The sequence below is a fragment of the Pseudorca crassidens genome, chromosome 5, assembly GCF_039906515.1.
Source record: "Pseudorca crassidens isolate mPseCra1 chromosome 5, mPseCra1.hap1, whole genome shotgun sequence".
Classification (NCBI taxonomy): domain Eukaryota; kingdom Metazoa; phylum Chordata; class Mammalia; order Artiodactyla; family Delphinidae; genus Pseudorca; species Pseudorca crassidens.
In genome coordinates, this window is record NC_090300.1 from 16,747,495 (window position 1) to 16,766,509 (window position 19,015).

General features: G+C 40.7%; 1 protein-coding gene across 2 annotated transcripts in view; it reads right to left on the reverse strand.

Annotated features, from left to right (window-relative positions):
• The window catches only part of CPNE4 (copine 4), a 581,373-nt gene that overhangs the window by 41,227 nt on the left and 521,131 nt on the right, over nucleotides 1-19,015 (reverse strand). For both annotated transcript variants that reach the window (XM_067737446.1, XM_067737447.1), the window contains exon 8: nucleotides 2,237-2,335. In XM_067737446.1, coding sequence (XP_067593547.1) covers nucleotides 2,237-2,335 — 99 coding nt within the window. The remainder of the gene's footprint in view (nucleotides 1-2,236; nucleotides 2,336-19,015) is intronic.

Sequence of the window (19,015 nt, forward strand, 5' to 3'; positions counted from 1 at the left end):
ACCTTTATAACTAAACTGGCTCAGTTTTTTATAGCATTTGGCACAATGTATAATTACATATTTTGTTTACTTGATTCATATTTATATTTTACTATGATGCACACTCATGTCACACCTAGAGCCTGACACTTAGCAGGTGCTCCTCAGTAAATATTAGTGGGGTCAATAAATAATAGAACAGTTCCCTGGGTGCAGACATGTCAGAATAGGGACTGAGTGGTTGCACCAAAACCTTTCTGGTGTCTCAGTGATACAGAAAAGTACAGTAGCATATCATCCATTTCCTCAGAGAGACTTCAAGATTCACTTCTGTTTGTTTGAAAGCATCAGACTTCAGCATGCTTCAATTGTGATGTATGCTATAATATCCTCCTAGGATTCTAAAGATGAAGTGTTTCCCATGTTTATTGGTTTGGCTATTTCTATTTGTAAAGCAGAGCAAGGCAAAACTTCGTAAAACTCTTTAGAACTCTAGCGGGTGGTATTGATAACTGTCATTGATTTATTAGCTCAACAGAGCCTGGTCTTGTACATTCAAAGAAGCAACAACGTCTCTGGATAAATTCCTAGTTATTTGGGTAGTGACTTAATTTATAGTTTAGTGTTGGTTTTCACTGTACCCCTGAAACTGCAAGCCTGCTCGTGGGTGAAGGTCTCTGTGTGTCTGACAAGTTTCCTGCAATGCTGGGTATGTAACAGCGTGTTAAGCAGGTTGTGGGAGCTATGCAGAAAGCTGCCCTTGACTTTTCAGGCCAAAGGGAGGTATTCAACAAATGGTCTGATTCAGATTAAGCCTCTGATTCTAAAGAATGTTAGTTTATTTCCATCCAGTCTGGTTACATCTTGACTTACATCTGAAAGGAGAAACTTGAACAGTGAGTTGGGACAATCTTCCCCAAGCAGCACTTCTGAGCAGGCCAGGCACAGGGTCTTTAGGGGAAAAAGTCTTTCTCTGCTGTCACTCCTTTTTGTTCTATGGGGACAGTGGCTCCCAGAGTAAGGATGGCAGGTAGCTTGGTTTGACTTCCTCCAGAAGCTAACGCCGAGGCAAGTATTTAAGTACAAGTAATTCATCTGGGAGGTAATACCAGGAAGGAACAATAAAAGAGTGGGGAATTGAAATAGGGAAGCAGCAAAAAAGGGGTACGTGATCCATTCAGGTAACCCTATGGGCAACCAGGGCTGCTTCCTGCTGGGGAACTCTGGGCAACTTCACAGAGCATGCCTCAGAGTTTTGCTGCCTGAAGGGCAAGAGAGCTGGGGTATTTATATTCCATCTCCCACTAGCAATTTGTTGAGGGCTGCTCCCTGAAATGTGTACAACTCCCCCAACATGTCCAGCCTGCAGTAGGCATGGGCAGAGCAGGCTCCAGCAGCCACAGAAAGCCCTCAGGCAAAGAGATTCAGGTTCTGCAGCTGACACTGGGCAGGTGAATCCTGAACAGATCAGAGAAGAAGTTACATGGTCAGGGTCCAGACGACAGCAACTGACCAACAGATGTATATATGTATCCATCAGAGTATGGGTGTCTGAGAGATACAAAGAGGAGGTGTAGGCTTCTGTGTGATGCAATGAAATCCCTATGTGCCCCTGTGGTATGTGGTAGTGTTTGGGTTTATGTCTTGGTATCAAGAGTGTAAGAGTGAAATGGTGAGACTAAATGAAAATCTGGTGCCCAAAATAAAAATTTGGAGTAATCAAATAATTTGCCCAAAGCATTAAACGTGTAATTAATGCCACCAGGTCATGGAAATGTAGATCTAGAAAGAATACTGCAACATGATAATAACACCAGCACATATTTTGGAAGTTCCAGACACCCTGCCAAATGCGTATGATGATTTATCTCATTTAATCTTCACTGAATGCTACCGGGTAAGTACCATTATCACCTTCATTTATTTTAGGTGAGAAAGCTGAGGCGCACAGAGATTAAGTCACTTGTCCAAGGCTACACAGCCAAAGGAAATTAGAAACTTTCTCATCTGACTTCTCCATTTTGCCAGTGGAGAAACCGTACCACCTTGGAGCAGGGTCCTGTCCAAGGTCACAACCAATTGCTATGAGCTGGGTTGGCACTAGAACCCAGATTTCAGTTCCCACCATGCTCCCTCCTGGCCATGTTTAATCATGTATTAATGTCTCACCTCTAGCTGCTCGGTGTATAGCTGGGTGCTAAGGAGGCATTGCAAGAGGCGAGTCTGGGGGAAATGCCATGAGGGGCTTACCACGTACCTGTTTTCCTTCCATTACTCCTCTCATCTCCTTGAATGTTGAGGTGAATTCTCCAATGAAGTCATGTTTGCCATTGGAGTCCCAGTCCCATACTATGCACTGCAAGAGAAAATAAGTATTTTTTTTAACTTAAGAATTCATCCACAGCAGCTAAAGGCAATGCAAACTTTATGAGGAAGACCTGATGAAGGACAGTTGGTCTGGATCAAAAGTCTAGGATGACAGCATGTGGGAAGAGGTATCCCTTTGGTTTCCATTCGTTTTACTTAGCCTTTTTGTCATGACTTTCAAGCAGCCCTGTGATGCAGCAGTGACTAATAATTTGCCGATTTTTCAGGTAAGGCCAGTAAGACCAAAAGGAGATAAGTCACTTGCCAAAGGGGCTATCCAGTGAATGAGAAACCTGGGATTTGAAGGCAGGTATCCTGACTCTAATTCCAGTGTTGTTTTTCCCACAGAAGAGAGCCTCTGTGGTTTATAGCTGGAATCAGGTGCCTGAGTCCATGCCTGTAGCTTCCACAGTGGCAGCTTATGTTTAATGATTTGATCATATGAATCACATTTTATTATTTTTTTTCTGAAGGCAAAAGAGCGATGCTAAGAAAAACAAGTCAGAGGGCAAAAAGTGAGAGCTTTAATTGTACCCACATGAAAAATAGGTGAAAAACAGTGAGAGGTGAGTTACACTGGTAAAAAGCAGGCGTCCATCACACCTAAGATGCAACCTTCCAACAAGAGGGCTCCATCTAACACCACTAAGGCTAACTTCTGGGCTTGCAAGTAACACTTTGCAGTGTGATGCAGATTAAATCAGTAGCCATCCCTCTGCTTGGTCACACATCTTTAGATGAAGAGGGAGTCCCCATTTTTTCTGGGGTGGAGGTTGGATTAGGGTTTCAAGCACTTCAGATATCGCTTCTACATCTTAAACCAGGGATCTGCAGCCAGGAACCCCAGAAGTCAGATAAGATCGAGGCAGCAAGGAGACATTTACTCAGAGGTCTTCCCTGGAATATTGGTGTTCAAGGGGCAGCCTAGTTCTTTCTTGGGATGAAGACCTCAGTGGCCAGTCCTGCCTGGAAAACCTGGTTTGTAAATCTATTTTCTGACCTGTGGGATACCACACAGACTTAAAATGAAATATGCCCCGAATGAAACATAATCTCCCCCAAACTTATTCCTACTCATTTATTTTCTGTCACAGTGGATTGTATCAACATCCACCCAGTGGGAAACATCACTCAGGATGTGCACTGTGAACATCACACTGTCAAAGACTTGTCTACTGATCTCAGTTACTCACAACAGGGTTTTTTCTCTCTATTTGCCAGCCCCTCCTTACTGACCCTGACACTCACACAGTCATTACCTGGAGCCAGAAGCAAAAGAAAGCTTGACTGGCCTGGGCACAGAAAGAGAAGGAAGTGTGTTTCTGGAACCTTGCCTCTCAGGCTCCTAACTGTGCGCAGTAGTGAACACAGCCCTGGGACATCTGAGTCTGACACTTACTCAGTCTTCTATCTTGGGGGGAAGCAGATAAAAAGGCAAAGGGGCCAAAAGAGTCTTTTCAACACTCCCTTGTGTTTTACTGTGTTTCTTTTAATCTCTCCGTTAGAATATAGGAAAAGCAAGAGGGAATGTACGTAGTACTTTGGTTTGTCACCAGATCTCAAGCAAAACCACCTATCTGCCTTCTCTTAGATTTCCCGTCATGCTTTGGTTAGTTACTGCCCTCCTTCCACCTGCCACCATAACACTCAGGACGTTTGCTCTCTCTGGGGCAGAATTCCCCTGGGCTGGATGATGAGTCAGGCCCAACAGGGTTCCAGGCCTGGCCTCCTGGGGGGCAGGCACCGCTGTTTACATGGGCCCTGCTTCTTCAATTGGTGGCATTCCTCATCATGCCAGTTGCAGAATCCTGTTTCGACCTTTCTCAGAAAGGTCCCAGAGGAAAGAAGACACAGTGAGGCAGAAAAATAAAACCACGGTCTTTCTCTCCCTGCCATGAAGCTGGCTTATGACAGCTCTGATACAGTTGACAGAGGAACATGTCATGGTGAAAAGTAAACAGATCAACTGCCCTGCAGAAAAGCTGAGACAGAGGCAGGTTCTTGGTGTGAATCAATAAGGAAACTTTGACAGATTGGTGACAGAGTGGCAGCTCAAAACTGTCTACAAGTCAGGAGGCCTTCCACATTCCCACAGCTCACAGTATAGTTTAGGTATATCATCTTAAAATGTCTGAGCTCGACAGATGGTCTTGTCAACTCCCTCATTTTACAGAGAAGGAAATTAATGGAAGAGAAAGGAAGCGACTCCTGCAAGTTCACCCAGTGCAGACGAAAGTCCAGGTTTCCTGCCTACCTAATTCCCCCCGCCAACCACAAAACAGCAAATTATAATAATTACAACATATATAGTGCTTACTATGTACCAGAAACTGTTCTGAACACTTTACATATGTAAATTCACTTAATACCCAGAATAATTTTTCATTATGCTCATTTTACAGATGAGGAAACTGAGACACAGAGAGGTGAAGTAAGTTTTCCAACACCACACAGTTAACAATAGGTAATCTTTGAACTAAAAGAAGTTAAACTTTGGAGCTTTTCCTAAATGATCATCTCTTATGAACCCAGGCTATTTGTGTTTATGGTCTCTAATCCTGTATGATAACCCTGAAATGACAATATTATTATTGCCATTCACAGGTATCAGTCACAGGCTTAGAGAGGTCAAGTGACTTGACTAGACATCTAGAAAGTGACAAAAATGGATTTTATTTCTTTTTCTTGTCTAATTGCTCTGACTAGGACTTTCAGCACTATGTTGAAAAGAAGTGGCAAGAGAGGGCATTCTTTTCTTATTCCTAATCTTAGAGAAAAAGCTTTAACATTTTCACCATTGAGTAATATATTAGCTGTGGACTTGTCATGTATGGCCTTTATTATGTTGAGGTAATTCCTAGTTTGTTGAGCATTTTTATCATGAAAAAGTGTTGAATTTTGTCAACACAGAATTGCTAAAGCAATCTTGAGAAAAAGAACAAAGCTGAAGACATCACTTCAAAATATATTACAAAGCCACAGGAATTAAAACATCATGGTACTCCCATAAAGACAGATCTATAGGCCAATGGAACAGAATACATAGCCCAGAAATAACCATACATATATGGTCAATTGATATTTGACAAGGGTGCCAAGAATATACAATGGGGAAAAGGGAGTCTCTTCAACAAATGATGTTGGGAAAACTGAATATCCACACGCAAAAAAATGAAATTGGATCCCTACCTTACACCATACACAAAAATCAACTCAAAATGGATAGAAGACTTAAACATAAGACTTGAAACTGTAAAACAGTTAGAAAAAAAACACAGGGGAAAATATTCTTGACATTCATCTTGGCGATGATTTCTTGGATATGATACTAAAAGCACAAGCAACAAACGCAAAAATAGACAAGTGGGACTATATCAAACTCCTACAGGAGCTATAAAAATATGCTGCACAGCAGAGGAAACCATCAATAAAATGAAAAGGCATCCTACAGAATGGGAGAAAATATTTGCAAACTGTATATCTGATAAGGGATTAATTTCCAAAATGTATAAGGAACTCTTACAACTCAATAGCAAAAAAACCCCCAATAACCTGATTAAAAAATGGTCAAAGGACTTGAACAGATGTTTCTCCAAAAAAGATATACAAATGGCTAACAGGTATATGAAAAGATGCTCAACATCATTAATTATCAGGAAATGAAAAATCAAAATGACAATGAGATATCACCTCATATCTATTAGGATGACAATTATTAAAAAAACACAAAAGATAACAATTGTTGGCAAAGATATGGAGAAATTGGAGCCCTTGTAACTGTTGGTGGGAATATAAAACAGTGCAGCAGCTATGGAAAACAGTATAGTGGTTTCTCAAAAAATTAAAAATAGAACTACTATATGATCCAGCAATCTCATTTTTGGGTATACATCCAAAGAACTGAAGTCAGGATATCGAAGAGATATCTTCATTCCCATGTTAACTTCAGCAGCATTATTCACAATAGCCAAGATATGAAAATAACCCAAGTGTATGACTAAAGAAAATGTGGTATATGCATACAATAGAATATTATTCAGCCTTAAAGAAGAAAATCTTGCCATTTGTGACTTGGATGGACATTATGCTAACTGAAATAAGCCAGTCACTGATGGACAACTAGTGCCTGATTCCACTTTTATGAGGCATCTATAACAGTCAAACTCATAGAGGCAGAGAATACAATAGAGGTTGCTGAGGGGTGGAGGCATTGGGGTCTTGTTGTTCAATGAGTGTAAGGTTTCAGTCACGCAAGATGAGTAAGTTCTAGAGACCTGCTGTACAACATTGTGCCTATAGTTTGTAATATGGTGTTGTGCACTTCAAAACCTGTTAATAGTGTAGATCTCATGTTATGTGTTTTTATCGCAAAACAAGTCAAAAGGACATAAGGAAATGTTGGAACGTGTGGGATCTGTTACCTTGATTCTGGTGATGGTTTCACAGGTTCAAACTCATATGCATATGAGTTTGCATATGTTTGCATATGTCCAAACTCATCAAATTATATGCATTAAATATGTACAGTTCTTTATGTATCAATTAAATAAAGCTGTTAAGAAATCTAAAAGTAAAGGAGATTTCCTTAATAATCTGGGTAGGTCTGACACAATCCATTGAAAGCCTTAAGAGCAGAATGAGGCTTCCCTGAAGAAGGAGAAATTTTGCCTTTGGGCCATAACTTAACTTCAGTTAGCCTGAGAGTTCCAGCCTGCCTTTCCTGAGGGTATGCTCTAGGGATTTCAGACTTGTCCAGCCAGCCCGCAAAACAGCATAAGCTAATTCCTTGCAATAAATCTCTTAATGTCTATCTTCCACTGGTTCTGTTTCTCCGGTTAACCCTGGCTGACGCACCTTCCCTAATCTTCTCCCTTGGCATTCATACCTTCATATTAAGAAGTGAGTTTTCAGTGACCATCGGTCTTCTCATACTGATATGCCAAAGTTTATTGAGCACTTACTTTGTCCCGGGCATTGTTCTAAGCCCTTGACATGCTCTGATAGTTAATCTTCACAGCAACCCCATCAGTGGGACACTATTATTGTTATCACCACGTTACAGATGAGGAAACTGAGACACAGAGAGGTGAATGATCTCCTGCTATTATGGAATATTTTGGGTTTTAAAGTACAATTGGCTTTAATATCAGAGTTCTCGGGATCTGAATGTGATCCAGGTCCTGGAAGGCCAGGGTGAGCTACCCAAACTGTGGTTATAAAATTACATAACTGCGGCTCATCACTGCAGAATTCTCATGTTTAAAGGAAATCTATTCTTCCCTTGCCTTTTAAATTTTTATATATGTTTTAACACTGTAACCTGTCATTTGTCCAGGTGAAGTAGGGTTCACTGTCCACTTTCTCTTGGCTCCTTGGTTACACCACCCCCAAAGCTTCCATTGCAATCTGTTTACATCTGCTTTAATGTGTCTCCAGCTATGTGGTCACCACTGGTCTCTATCCAATACTTGCAGGAAACTTGAGTACTCAGCTTTCTATCAGGGTTGAGCACAGTTCTTGGGCACAAGTAAGAACTCAGATAAATCTGTGATGAGTTCATGAAAAAGGTCTTTCTTCTTAAGTTGAGTGGATGGCAGTCCTCAGATTGGCCCTGTTTCCACACTGCAAAGGGAGGGTACTGCAATCAACTGGTTAATTTTTATTAAAGGAGATGATCAAACTCGGTAATGTGTTTTGTTGGTGGTAGATATAGGCACAGGCAAAGGATTGTCTGCATGGGATTATGGACACGGTTTAATTGTTGTAGACACGGGCCAGGGCCTGGGAAGCAGCAGGCCGAGTTCTGTCCTTGCTCTGCAGATAGCACTGTGAGACCTTAGGGTGTCTTCTCAGTATCTCTGTGCTTCAGTTTCCTTCTCTATGAAATGGGTGTCTGGGGAATGGGAGCTGGAGTGAGTGCTCTCTGAGGTCCTTTCAGATCCAGAATTCCCTAGTTACATGGCATTGCATCTTTATTCCTTTTTCAACTTTATGTTCCAAAGTCTGAGATAATTATATTAAAGTCATAAAATTCTTAATTATTTATCAATACCTGATAATGTAACACTACTCCCTTTCTTTTTTTTAAATTAATTTTTATTGGAGCATAGTTGCTTTACAATGTGTTAGTTTCTACTGTACAGCAAAGTGAATCAGCTATACATATACATGTATCTCCTCTTTTTTTGGATTTCCTTCCCATTTAGGTCATCACAGAGCATTGAGCAGAGTTCCCTAAGTATACATAGGCTCTAATTAGTTATTTATTTTATACATAGTATCAATAATGTATATATGTCAATCCTAATATCCCAATTCATCCCACCCACCCCTCCCTCCTTGGTGTCCATACACTATGTCTGTGTCTCTATTTCTGCTTTGCCAATAAGATCACCTATACCATTTTTCTAGATTCCACATATATGTGTTAATATGTGATATTTGTTTTTCTCTTTCTGACTTATTTCACCCTGTATGACAGTCTCTATGTCCATCCACGTCTCTACAAATGACCCAATTTCATTCCTTTTTACAGCTGAGTAATATTCCATTGTGTATATGTACCATATCCTCTTTATCCATTCCTCTGTTGATGGACATTTAGGTTGCTTCTATGTCCTGGCTATTGTAAATAGTGCTGCAATGAACATTGGGATGCCTGTGTCTTTTTGAATTATGGTTCTCTCTGGGTATATGCCCAGTAGTGCAATTGTTGGGTCATATGGTAGTTGTATTTTTAGTTTTTTAAGTAACCTCCATACTGTTCTCCATAGTGGCTGTATCAATTTACATTCCCACCAACAGTGCAAGAGGGTTCCCTTTTCTCTACACCCTCTCCAGCGTTTATTGTTTGTAGATTTTTGAACGATGGCCATTTTGACTGGTGTGAGGTGATACCTCATTGTAGTTTTGATTTGCATTTCTCTAATAATTAATGATGTTGCATTTCTATTCACTACTCTCCCTGTTAAAGGAGATAATAATAGTGATTTGCATTTCTCTAACAATTAGTGATGTTGTTTAATTTTTTCATGTGTTTGTTGGCCATCTGTATGTCTTCTTTGGAGAAATGTCTATTTAGGCCTTCTACCCATTTTTTGATTGGGTTGTTTTTTTTTTTGATATGGAGCTGCATGAGCTGTTTGTATATTTTGGAGATTAATCCTTTGTCAGTTGCTTCATTTGCAAATATTTTCTCCCATTCTGAGCGTTGTCTTTTCTATGGTCACCTAATCTATGACAAAGGAGGCAAGACTATACAATGAAGAAAAGAGCCTCTTAAATAAGTGGTGCTGGGAAACCTGTTCAGCTACATGTAAAAGAATGAAATTAGAACACTCCCTAACACTATACACAAAAAATAAACTCAAAATGGATTAAAGACCTGAATGTTAGGCCAGACACTATAAAACTCTTAGAAGAAATATAGGCAGAACACTCTGACATAAAACGTGAGATCTTTTTTGACCCACCTCCTAGAGTAACAAAAATAAAAGCAAAAATAAACAAATGGGACATAATTAAGCTTAAAGGCTTTTTGCACAGCAAAGGAAACCATAAACAAGACAAAAAGACAATTTTTTCTTTCACTAGGTATATTTATATCCCTTGGACAACTGAAAGTCAGTTGTTCATCTTCTCATGGTGATTCTCACAAGAGCACCATGAGATGGCAGGTCCATTTTCACAGATGGTGATCCTAAAATTCAATAGAGCAACTGAAGGTGGCTTATTCCCAAGCACAGAGCTAGCAAGAGTTGAATTAGGCTGTGGACCTGGATTTATTTCTCTATACTCAGGACCCTTTTCATTATACCACATAGCTTCATAACATACTCATGCCATGTGCCTTTTCAATGGCAGGCCATTTTTCTTTTTCTTTTTTTTTAACTAACCAACTAAATCATGGATATCTGACCTCTCCCAGGGAAGAATATACTTATATACATCTATAACGTTCTTTTTGATAATAAGCACTCTAAGATTATCCAGAATGATTAATCTAGGTGGGGCCTTACTGAGCTCATTTAAAGGTAGAATTTTAAATTGAAACCATCAAAATTAAATGCTAACAGAATAAGTAACATAGGAACCAAACTGTGTTCTAACATCACTTAGTCTAGACCAGTCTCCTAACTGCAGCTTTTGGGAAATCAGGCAATCTGATTTCTATCATTTTAAGGAGTTTTAGGCAAATACATAAAATTATATTTCAGGATAGCTATGATTAGGGATTTGGGACAATTTCATTCATAATTTAGTACTTGGAATGGCTTCTTTTTTGTTAAAATTTAATGACAACCCTTAACACAAAATTGGTTTAATGGTTTACACAGGACTGTAAACATCTAAAAAAGAGTATTAAATGTATATTTGCTTATCTGGTGGTTGTGACTTGAGCACAGGCAGACCTTGGTAGAGTGTGTCCATGGGAAGAGGGTCCACGCCCCTTTGATTATTTTCTCATCACTTGATTGCTTTTACTCACTGCAGGCTTGGCAATAACCTTCAGACATCACCGCAGCTAGTTGGATGGGAATTAAAAGTAGCTCCCCCATTTGTAACATGAACACTCTGATTTGGACCTCTGAGATTTGGCAGAGCAGGATGCCACAGGAAGTGAAGACAGAAATCTTCACAGTAGAGCAGGGACGAAGCTGGACCCTGAGAGAGGGGCATATGCAGCATCCAGATGGAGGGGAGAGTTTCTCAAATAAACAAAATGTAAGTACAGCTCCAGAAATGGTGGGCAGGGCTGGGGCCTCAGCCATGTGCATCTCTGGCAGTCATCTTTGCTGTGCTGGTGGGCAGGACTAGCAGACATCTGTCTGTATGAGAGCCTGAGTATCTTCTGGGGACTCAACCTAAGGTGAGGAGAGAGTGGGGCAACAAGATGGGCCCAAGAACAAAGAACCACATCTTAGAGGAGTGGGGCAAGGCTGAGTAGAGTCTGGTGACAAATGCTCAGAATTTTCCACAGGTCTAACCCCTATGGATTCATGTCTGAGTTCTGGGGAGGGAGCTGTAGGTAGAAGAGTAGCTTGAAAGAAAAGTTTTCACAAAATAGCAGGGTCTTATGTAGGTCAGGAGAACAGAGGGGTTAGATGCACTAAGAGGCCCAGATTTAAGCATCCTGAGGGCTCAGTGTTTCTCCATGCAGGGGAGGTGTTGCTCGGGGCTGAGGGCAGAAGGGGTGGGTGCTCTGTGCTCATCCTGGGGGTGCACCAGCTTCATCATCAGCACCCTATGTCCAGACTGGTAGGGCTCCTTCTAATCCTGAAACTCAGACCAGGTGCTCAGTGGGAGAAGCATCCCAAAGCACGAGTTCCCCTTGCAGACTTGGGTCAGCGCCATTTACCTCACTCTGCTCCTTACATCTTTTTTTTTTCTAAATGATGAGGACTTTTTATTGTAAAAGGCAAACTGAAGTTTATTGAACGTTTGTTCCTATATGCCTAACAATATTTTTTTTTTTCATTTAATCACCTTTGTTGAAGTATAAATCATATACACAATAAAATTTTATGATATTACCCACAAGCTTCTGGCTTGGGTGATGCAGTGTACCATTCACCTCGGTAGGAATCACAGGAAGAATAGGCTTGAGGCCCAAGGGATAGTTTAGTATTTGGTCATGTCAAATGTTGAATCCCACATTCTTGACCTCTAATAAACACCGTGAATCTCCCGACTCATGACAGGTAATCATTGTTTCTTCTAGAAAAATTCCTGTGTCTTTATTCCTAAATGAGCCATGCTGCTCGTGGTTTATTGATTGCTGTAATTTGATGCCTGGAGGCAAACTCCATTGGTCCCTGAGGAGGAAAAGGTGCTTGAAGACCGGAAAAGAACAGATGACTCGATTCGTATGGCTTAATCAGTCTGAAAACCACAAAATGGCAACGTGGGTCTCGCAGCAGCCAGGAGGGAGCCCCGGTGCAGCCAGGCAGCTTGATTACAGTGTGTTTCCGACATAAGCTCATTTACTTGCTTCTCTTGTTTAATTATGGCCCATGGAACCATCATAGGTGGTCAAGACTTGGAGGTTTTAAAACAAGGGAACAAAACAGATCCTAAAAGCATAGAGAAATGAGCCATTCCTAACCAATCGCATGAAATAATTTATGGAAAACAGATTTGTTGCTGCCACGCCCAAGCCAATTCTGGGAGTTTAAACTGGACTAATCCTCTATCCACAGACAGTATAAAATAACTGAGGCATTCCAGTCAGAGTCACAAACATTGTTCTGGATCCTCCTGCCTCATCACCACCACTGACTGGTCCCTGCTCCGTTCCCGTGTCTACAATGTTTCTTTGGCTTGCTGGGGCATCCAGGTTATCCTTTGGGCACCAGGGGACCTTGCATGCTCATGCTCTTCAGGGCCTGGCTACCCTCTCACTCATGCCTCTTGTGGGCAGACATCACTTCTGACCCTGGTCTGGATCCTGAGTCTTCATCCAGGAACTGGCTTCTGACTGAAGTCTTGTGTAGATTTACCCCAGCCACCCTTGAAACCAAGCTTCCGGTAGTCCAATACTTTTTATTAATTTCATTTAGTTCCTTGTGATGGGGTTCCTCTGTCACTCAGCCTTTCTACATACAACCAGCCCTTCCTGGTCAATCTATACCTCCCTGAGCTATGCTGCCTACTTAGCGAGTGTGAGGAAGAGTCTACAGTTCCTACATGAAACAAGAAAACCAAACAACTGTACTAAGTTGTTAGCCTAAAATTGCTACTGGTGAAACTCTCCTTGTCAGAGAGAATAATTTCTCCTCTTCTAAACAATAATTATTATAGACAGACTTTTGAGTCGAACACTTTCCTGCGAAATAGGAGGGCTTGGTTCTGAGTCATCCAGGAAGATACCCTATTCTTTTCATCTGGATGGAGTCAGACACACATTTTCAAGATGGACAAGCAGAGAGCTGAGATTTTGACAGTATAAAGCAGGGGCACTGACCTAGCTTATCAGACTTATTACCCAAGTAATTGAACCTTTCTTTTCATTCCATTTCTATCACTGTACAGAGCAATAGCTTTATTTGTCTCTGGGGAGATGACACAGACCTTCTTTACCCATGGATGGGTGTAAACCCATCCATTCACTGATAGGAAGGCCCTCCTAGTAACAGGCTCATCAATAACTATTTTAAAAGGCAGCAAAAGTAGCGGAAAATAATTATAATTTTTTTCTGGCTTTCATAATAGTCAATGTATTTTCAATGGTTGTTTATGATAAATGGACCCAAGTTTCCATCTAAATTGCATTCTCCACATCAAGGTTATCATTTTAAAGGGCAGAAATCAAAATCAATATGGTAGCAAAGCATTTTAAAAGTTAATTTCATAGAGCACCAGGTTTATGGGAGGTTAATAGGGTATTAATAAAAAATAAAAAAGGGCTGAATTCTCAAATAAGCTTGGGTTACCCTGAGAGAATAGAAGTTAAACAGTTTTCTCTATTGCAGACTTTGAAATGCCAACATGAGGCCAACCAGCCATCAAGGGCACAAAATTTAATGAGGCATTTGTTCTTAGGGCACCACAAGCACAGGGTTGCCACTTGTGTAAAGCTGAGAGTGACAGCTTCCTTAAATTTTGTGCCAATACTCCTTTTGCCTTCCCCTACTCCAGGTCCTGCTAATGTGTATTGTGAATAATTTCCAAGATTAGGGCATAATACACAGTATATAATACACAGCTTACTTGGTCAAGGAACTTGGCTGTGTATTTGTAGAGTGAGTAGAAAAGAAGGATGCCCTAGGCAGGTGGACAGTACATTCTGGAGAAGTTGTGCTTGGATGCAAATTCTTTCTCCTGAATCCATCTTATTTTTCTGTTTTGGCAAGTTTTATGGTGAGCTCACATTTTCCTTAAGCTCTGTGTCAGCGATACAAAAATCCCTGTTTCCTTATGATCAGCATTTATCAGGGGATTTTTAAAAAAACTACAAAACAAAATATGTTTGTTCCTCCTTTATTGATGGATTCATTGCCTGTATCAGTATGAATGATGCCTTGGCAAAAATGGGAGCAGAATAGCCCATTATGCTAAGGGATATAAATTATCTTTGATGGAGAAGATCCCTGTTCATCAATACTGATGTAGCTGTGTCATCAATTTAATAGCTGAACACTCAGGACCATTAAACTTAGCACTGTTTGCCATACTATTATTTATAATAGTGCCCAAGAGTAACATGTAATTAACTACATGACTGACTGACAAAGCAAACTGCAGGGTGATCAATCATATTGTATAAACACTTGTCACCAGGCTACATGTGGGATGAGAAGGTTGACTTGTGATGTTTCAGTGCTACGCTGTCTAGACTGTTGCTCTGGGCTGGTGTGAGGCCCACCACTGATGGGGACTTTATTCTCAGATCCAGATTTAAAGTTGGTGGCTGTACCTTGATATTCAGTCTCATCTTGCCATCTAGCTTGATCTTTGGGAGGGTGACCAATATGAAGAATCTGTCAGTTCCTCTTTATCTAGAATGGTTTCCTCTTTTTAGGTCCCCCCAGACTCATGATTTTTTCCTTTGCCTAGTCCCTACTTTCACTAAGTTTTCCTACTGCCACTTGCCTTTAAAGCAATCAATTTCCCCTCTTCTTCAGGTTTCCCCTCACTACAGCTATTTTGTAACTTGTCCTCCTCTTTGAGCTGATCAGGAATGACTTCACCACAAGCAAGGGGAGATGAGGCATGGTCAGATTTTCCCTCTCATGCAGGGACTGTTTTGTAAAGTTTACTGTCAGCCCACAGGGTTAGCCTTCTACCTGTGACAGCTACTTGTAACTTCAGAAACTCCAGGTCCCATGTGGCCAAGAGGAAGACTGAGACTGTTATGGAGATTCATTCCAGAAAGAAAAATTGCTGATAGAAAGATATGCCTCCCCCATCAGCATGAGTTTCTTCTGTGTGAATACTGAGGCTAATATGCAAGAGTCTAACACAGCTGCCTGTAGAAATTGGACCCTGTTCTTAGGTGGGGTCTTCCCTGAAATGGGGAGGCATTATTTCAAGTATCAACACAGAGGAAGAGTAAGGTCCTTAGGGTGGAGAAAGAGAGAATTCTGTACCTCTGTCTTGGTATCTCTTTCTTAGGTCTAGACCAGGATGCCAGATAACTGGCACAGGCATAGTCATTCCCCCACTACTTCCTGTCCATCCTCTTATCTTTGCCCATTGCAGACATCACCAGTCAATCATACTTTCATCACTTAGACTCCTCCTCAATCCAACATCCCAGGCAGTCATTATTTATTGTTCAGAGATGGAATATAAGATTCAAACCTGTTTCCTACTGTCAGTCTCAAGTCTGATGAGTCAGGATGCATGTTTGTAGGGTGAGTGCTAGGAGGAAAAGAACTACGTGAATGTCACTGCCTTACCCATTGGGGCAGGGAAGGGATATAAGCCCTGAAGAGTGAGCATTATCTTATAAACCACATCATTTTCACTTAAGAGTACTCCCTGGGTTTACTTTCTATGTGTTCTTACCTGTCTGTTAGCAACATTTGGTTTGAGTAATTTGGCTTTGTCATAGCTAGACCTCACAGCGCTCAGAGGAGAACCATATGTCCATGGTTGGGTCAGAGTTAAGTGGGAAGCAGGTTACCTTGAGACTGCTAATTAATAAACACTCCTAGGAAGCCTAGGTCCCATAGTTCAGCTGCTTTTTCTTACTCTGAGATTCTTCCTCCTACTGACAACTTTAGTGATCCTGAGTGCTCTATTTTATTTTAAAAGGTAGCTTTCATTTTTGCCACCTTGCCAAGACTGTCAAGAATCATAATGAGCCAGCAAAAAATTATTTCATTCACAGAAATTACCATCCCATCCATTTTCTTCCCACCTCTCCTAGTCACAAAGTCATGTGTTTTCCATGACGAGTCCTTCTAATTTTATGTCACTAAAGCCACATATTCAGGTAGGAAATCTCAAAGTTTCCTGATGACTCAAGCCCCAACATCCCATGGATATAATATTGATGATGATGATTTCCCTGGTATGAGTTTCTAAGAGAGCCACAGGAAACTTGTCTTCTTATCCTTCTGTTCTTACTTAGAAGCTTAAATTTTTTTAACATCTTTATTGGAGTATAATTGCTTTACAATGTTGTGTTAGTTTCTGCTGTATAACAAAGTGGATCAGCTATACATATACATATATATCCCCATATCCCCTCCCTCTTGTGTCTCACTTCCACCCTCCCTATCCCACCCCTCTAGGTGGCCACAAAGCACCTAGCTGATCTCTCTGTGCTATGCAGCTGAGAAGCTTAACCTTTAAGATGCTCTCTGGAGCTTTGATCTATGAAGAGCTGAACAAATTGGCAAACATGGAGTTTGTAATATCTTATTTTTCATAATTCCAACAGTTACCTTGGCAAGCAGGTATGTGCTCTATAAACCTAAGTACTGACTTGACATATGGATCAAAAGAGAGTTTGTTAGCAACCTGCAGGCAGCTGCTCTTGGAGGATTCAGCTTGGCATGTAATCTAATTCAGCTGAAAGACGTGGACATATAATAACTACAACACAGACCATCATTCTCCTCTGTGTCTCTCTGGTCATATACAAATCATTCATTTGGCAGGTTCTTTGTAATTCCACTAATTAAGGGAAAACTATTGGTCTTTTTGGCCCTAAGTCAGGATTCTACAAAATTTTTCTTCAAAACGCAAACATCATCCCAACCAAAAGCAGGGGGTAGAATTAAGGTAGAGATTTAATATTTATTTTTAAACTTTTAATTGGCATTTGACCTGGTGGCTGGCCTGGCATTTGTTGGGATTCACCTCAGCCCAGCATGGAGAAACATGAATCCACTTTTGTTCAAGCAAGTTGTCTTTGGGATTTTATTGGTTTCATAACCCAGGTAAGTGGGTAAGAGTAACTCAAAGGGCAGAGGAAGAAAAGACAGAGAGCCTTACCGTGAAGGTACTGAATCCATTCTGTGCACATCTATACTACTTTTTCAACCATTACCTCATTCATTCAACCCAACAACATTCTCCCAACACATTCTCTGCAGGCTGCCAGGAAACACGCAATATACAAAATGAGTTTAAAAATGTGGTCACTGCCCTCAAGGAGCTTGCCATCTAGTAGGGAAGATAAACATATATTGGAAGTAACCTAAAACCAGAGCAAAGTTGTCTGGCAATTTATTAGGAACTGTAGAGAAAGGTTTGAGTGAAAGCAAAAAAGGAGCATCATCTGTTGTGTGTCCTCATTGCACGGGAGAACAGGGACAGAGTCTTATTTGTCTTTGTAATTTGTGCCAGGGAAAAAGTAGGTGTTCAATAAATGCTGATGAATGCAGCTGAGAGAAAACATGGAAAATTCTTAGAAGAAGTCCTTTTTGAAGCAGAACTGGAAGGAAACATGGAGTTTAGGTTAACAAAGAGGAAGGAGGAGGAAATACTATGTAGGAAACTGAAGGAGCTTAGACATGGTGAGGGGCAGCCTGCTGGAGCAGAAGGGAAGGACAGAGAATAGAGAAAGAGAACAAACGTACATTGATGACATTCATCCTTAGTCTGGGCTTCCTCCCAGATCTGACCCCAGTCAGAAGTACTTAGAGAAATAATACACGCTCTTGTTCCTAACCAAGTGATGGGGATACTGCATTATTGTTATGGAAATAGAGTCTTCCTGGGGTCTTCTGAAGCTCACAAAAGTCTTAGTTCAGCCTTCTTAAACTTTAGTATACACAAGAATCTTTTGGAAGGCTTGTTAAAATACAGATTTCTGGGCCCCATCAGCAAACTTTCTGATTCAGGAGATTTGGGGTAAGGCGTGAGGATTTGTACTTCTAACAAGTCCTCTGGTGATGCTAGTTCTGTGACCACAGTTTGAGAACCACTGTCTTAGATAAATATACAGTTACCTTCCCTCATATTTACACCATTTCCCAAGACATGGAGAGAATCAAATGCCATAAGATGGCTGTGATGATCAGAGATTTTAAAAATGTCTGCTGAAGGTGGCTGTTTCAAAGATGCTTGGTTTCAGGTGATATAAGATTTCTGCATTAATTTCCAATTTATAAATGACTATAACTCTGGAAGTTCTTACTGTTAACTGGATGTTGAGAACTCAGAACAACAAAGTTGTAAATAGTGTTTAGGTCTCCAGCTCACCACAAAAGCCCAGGTCACCTTAAATATATCTAATGCACTCAGTTGTGCAATAGATAATCACAGAAAATAACACCACGGCCATACCACTAGTTAAATCAAACACAACCTTGAACATGTGTGCTTCACTCTGTCCAACAGATGATACTTAGAAGTTATATGGCAACTATATTTTGATAAGTTTATTTTAGTACATTAGGAACTTCACTAATTGGATGATCTTTAACCAAAGAGGAGCATGGAATAAAAATAATGAAATGGTGCATAAAGGAGTTCTTAAAACCTTTGTGCTTTTTAAGTTGGATTTTCTTTTAATATATCACAGTTACTTGTAGGAAAGAAGATTTGGTTCAGATAGGCATCTCAGCCCATTACGGCACTGACTTTGAATGTGTTACTGGAGGCTGGGCTTCAGAACATCTGCTCCTCGCACATCCCTCTTCTGAGGGTTTCTGTCCACACAAGCTGCCACAATGGTGACTCTTGCCTGTGCTCCCCTAAAGTGGGCACTTTG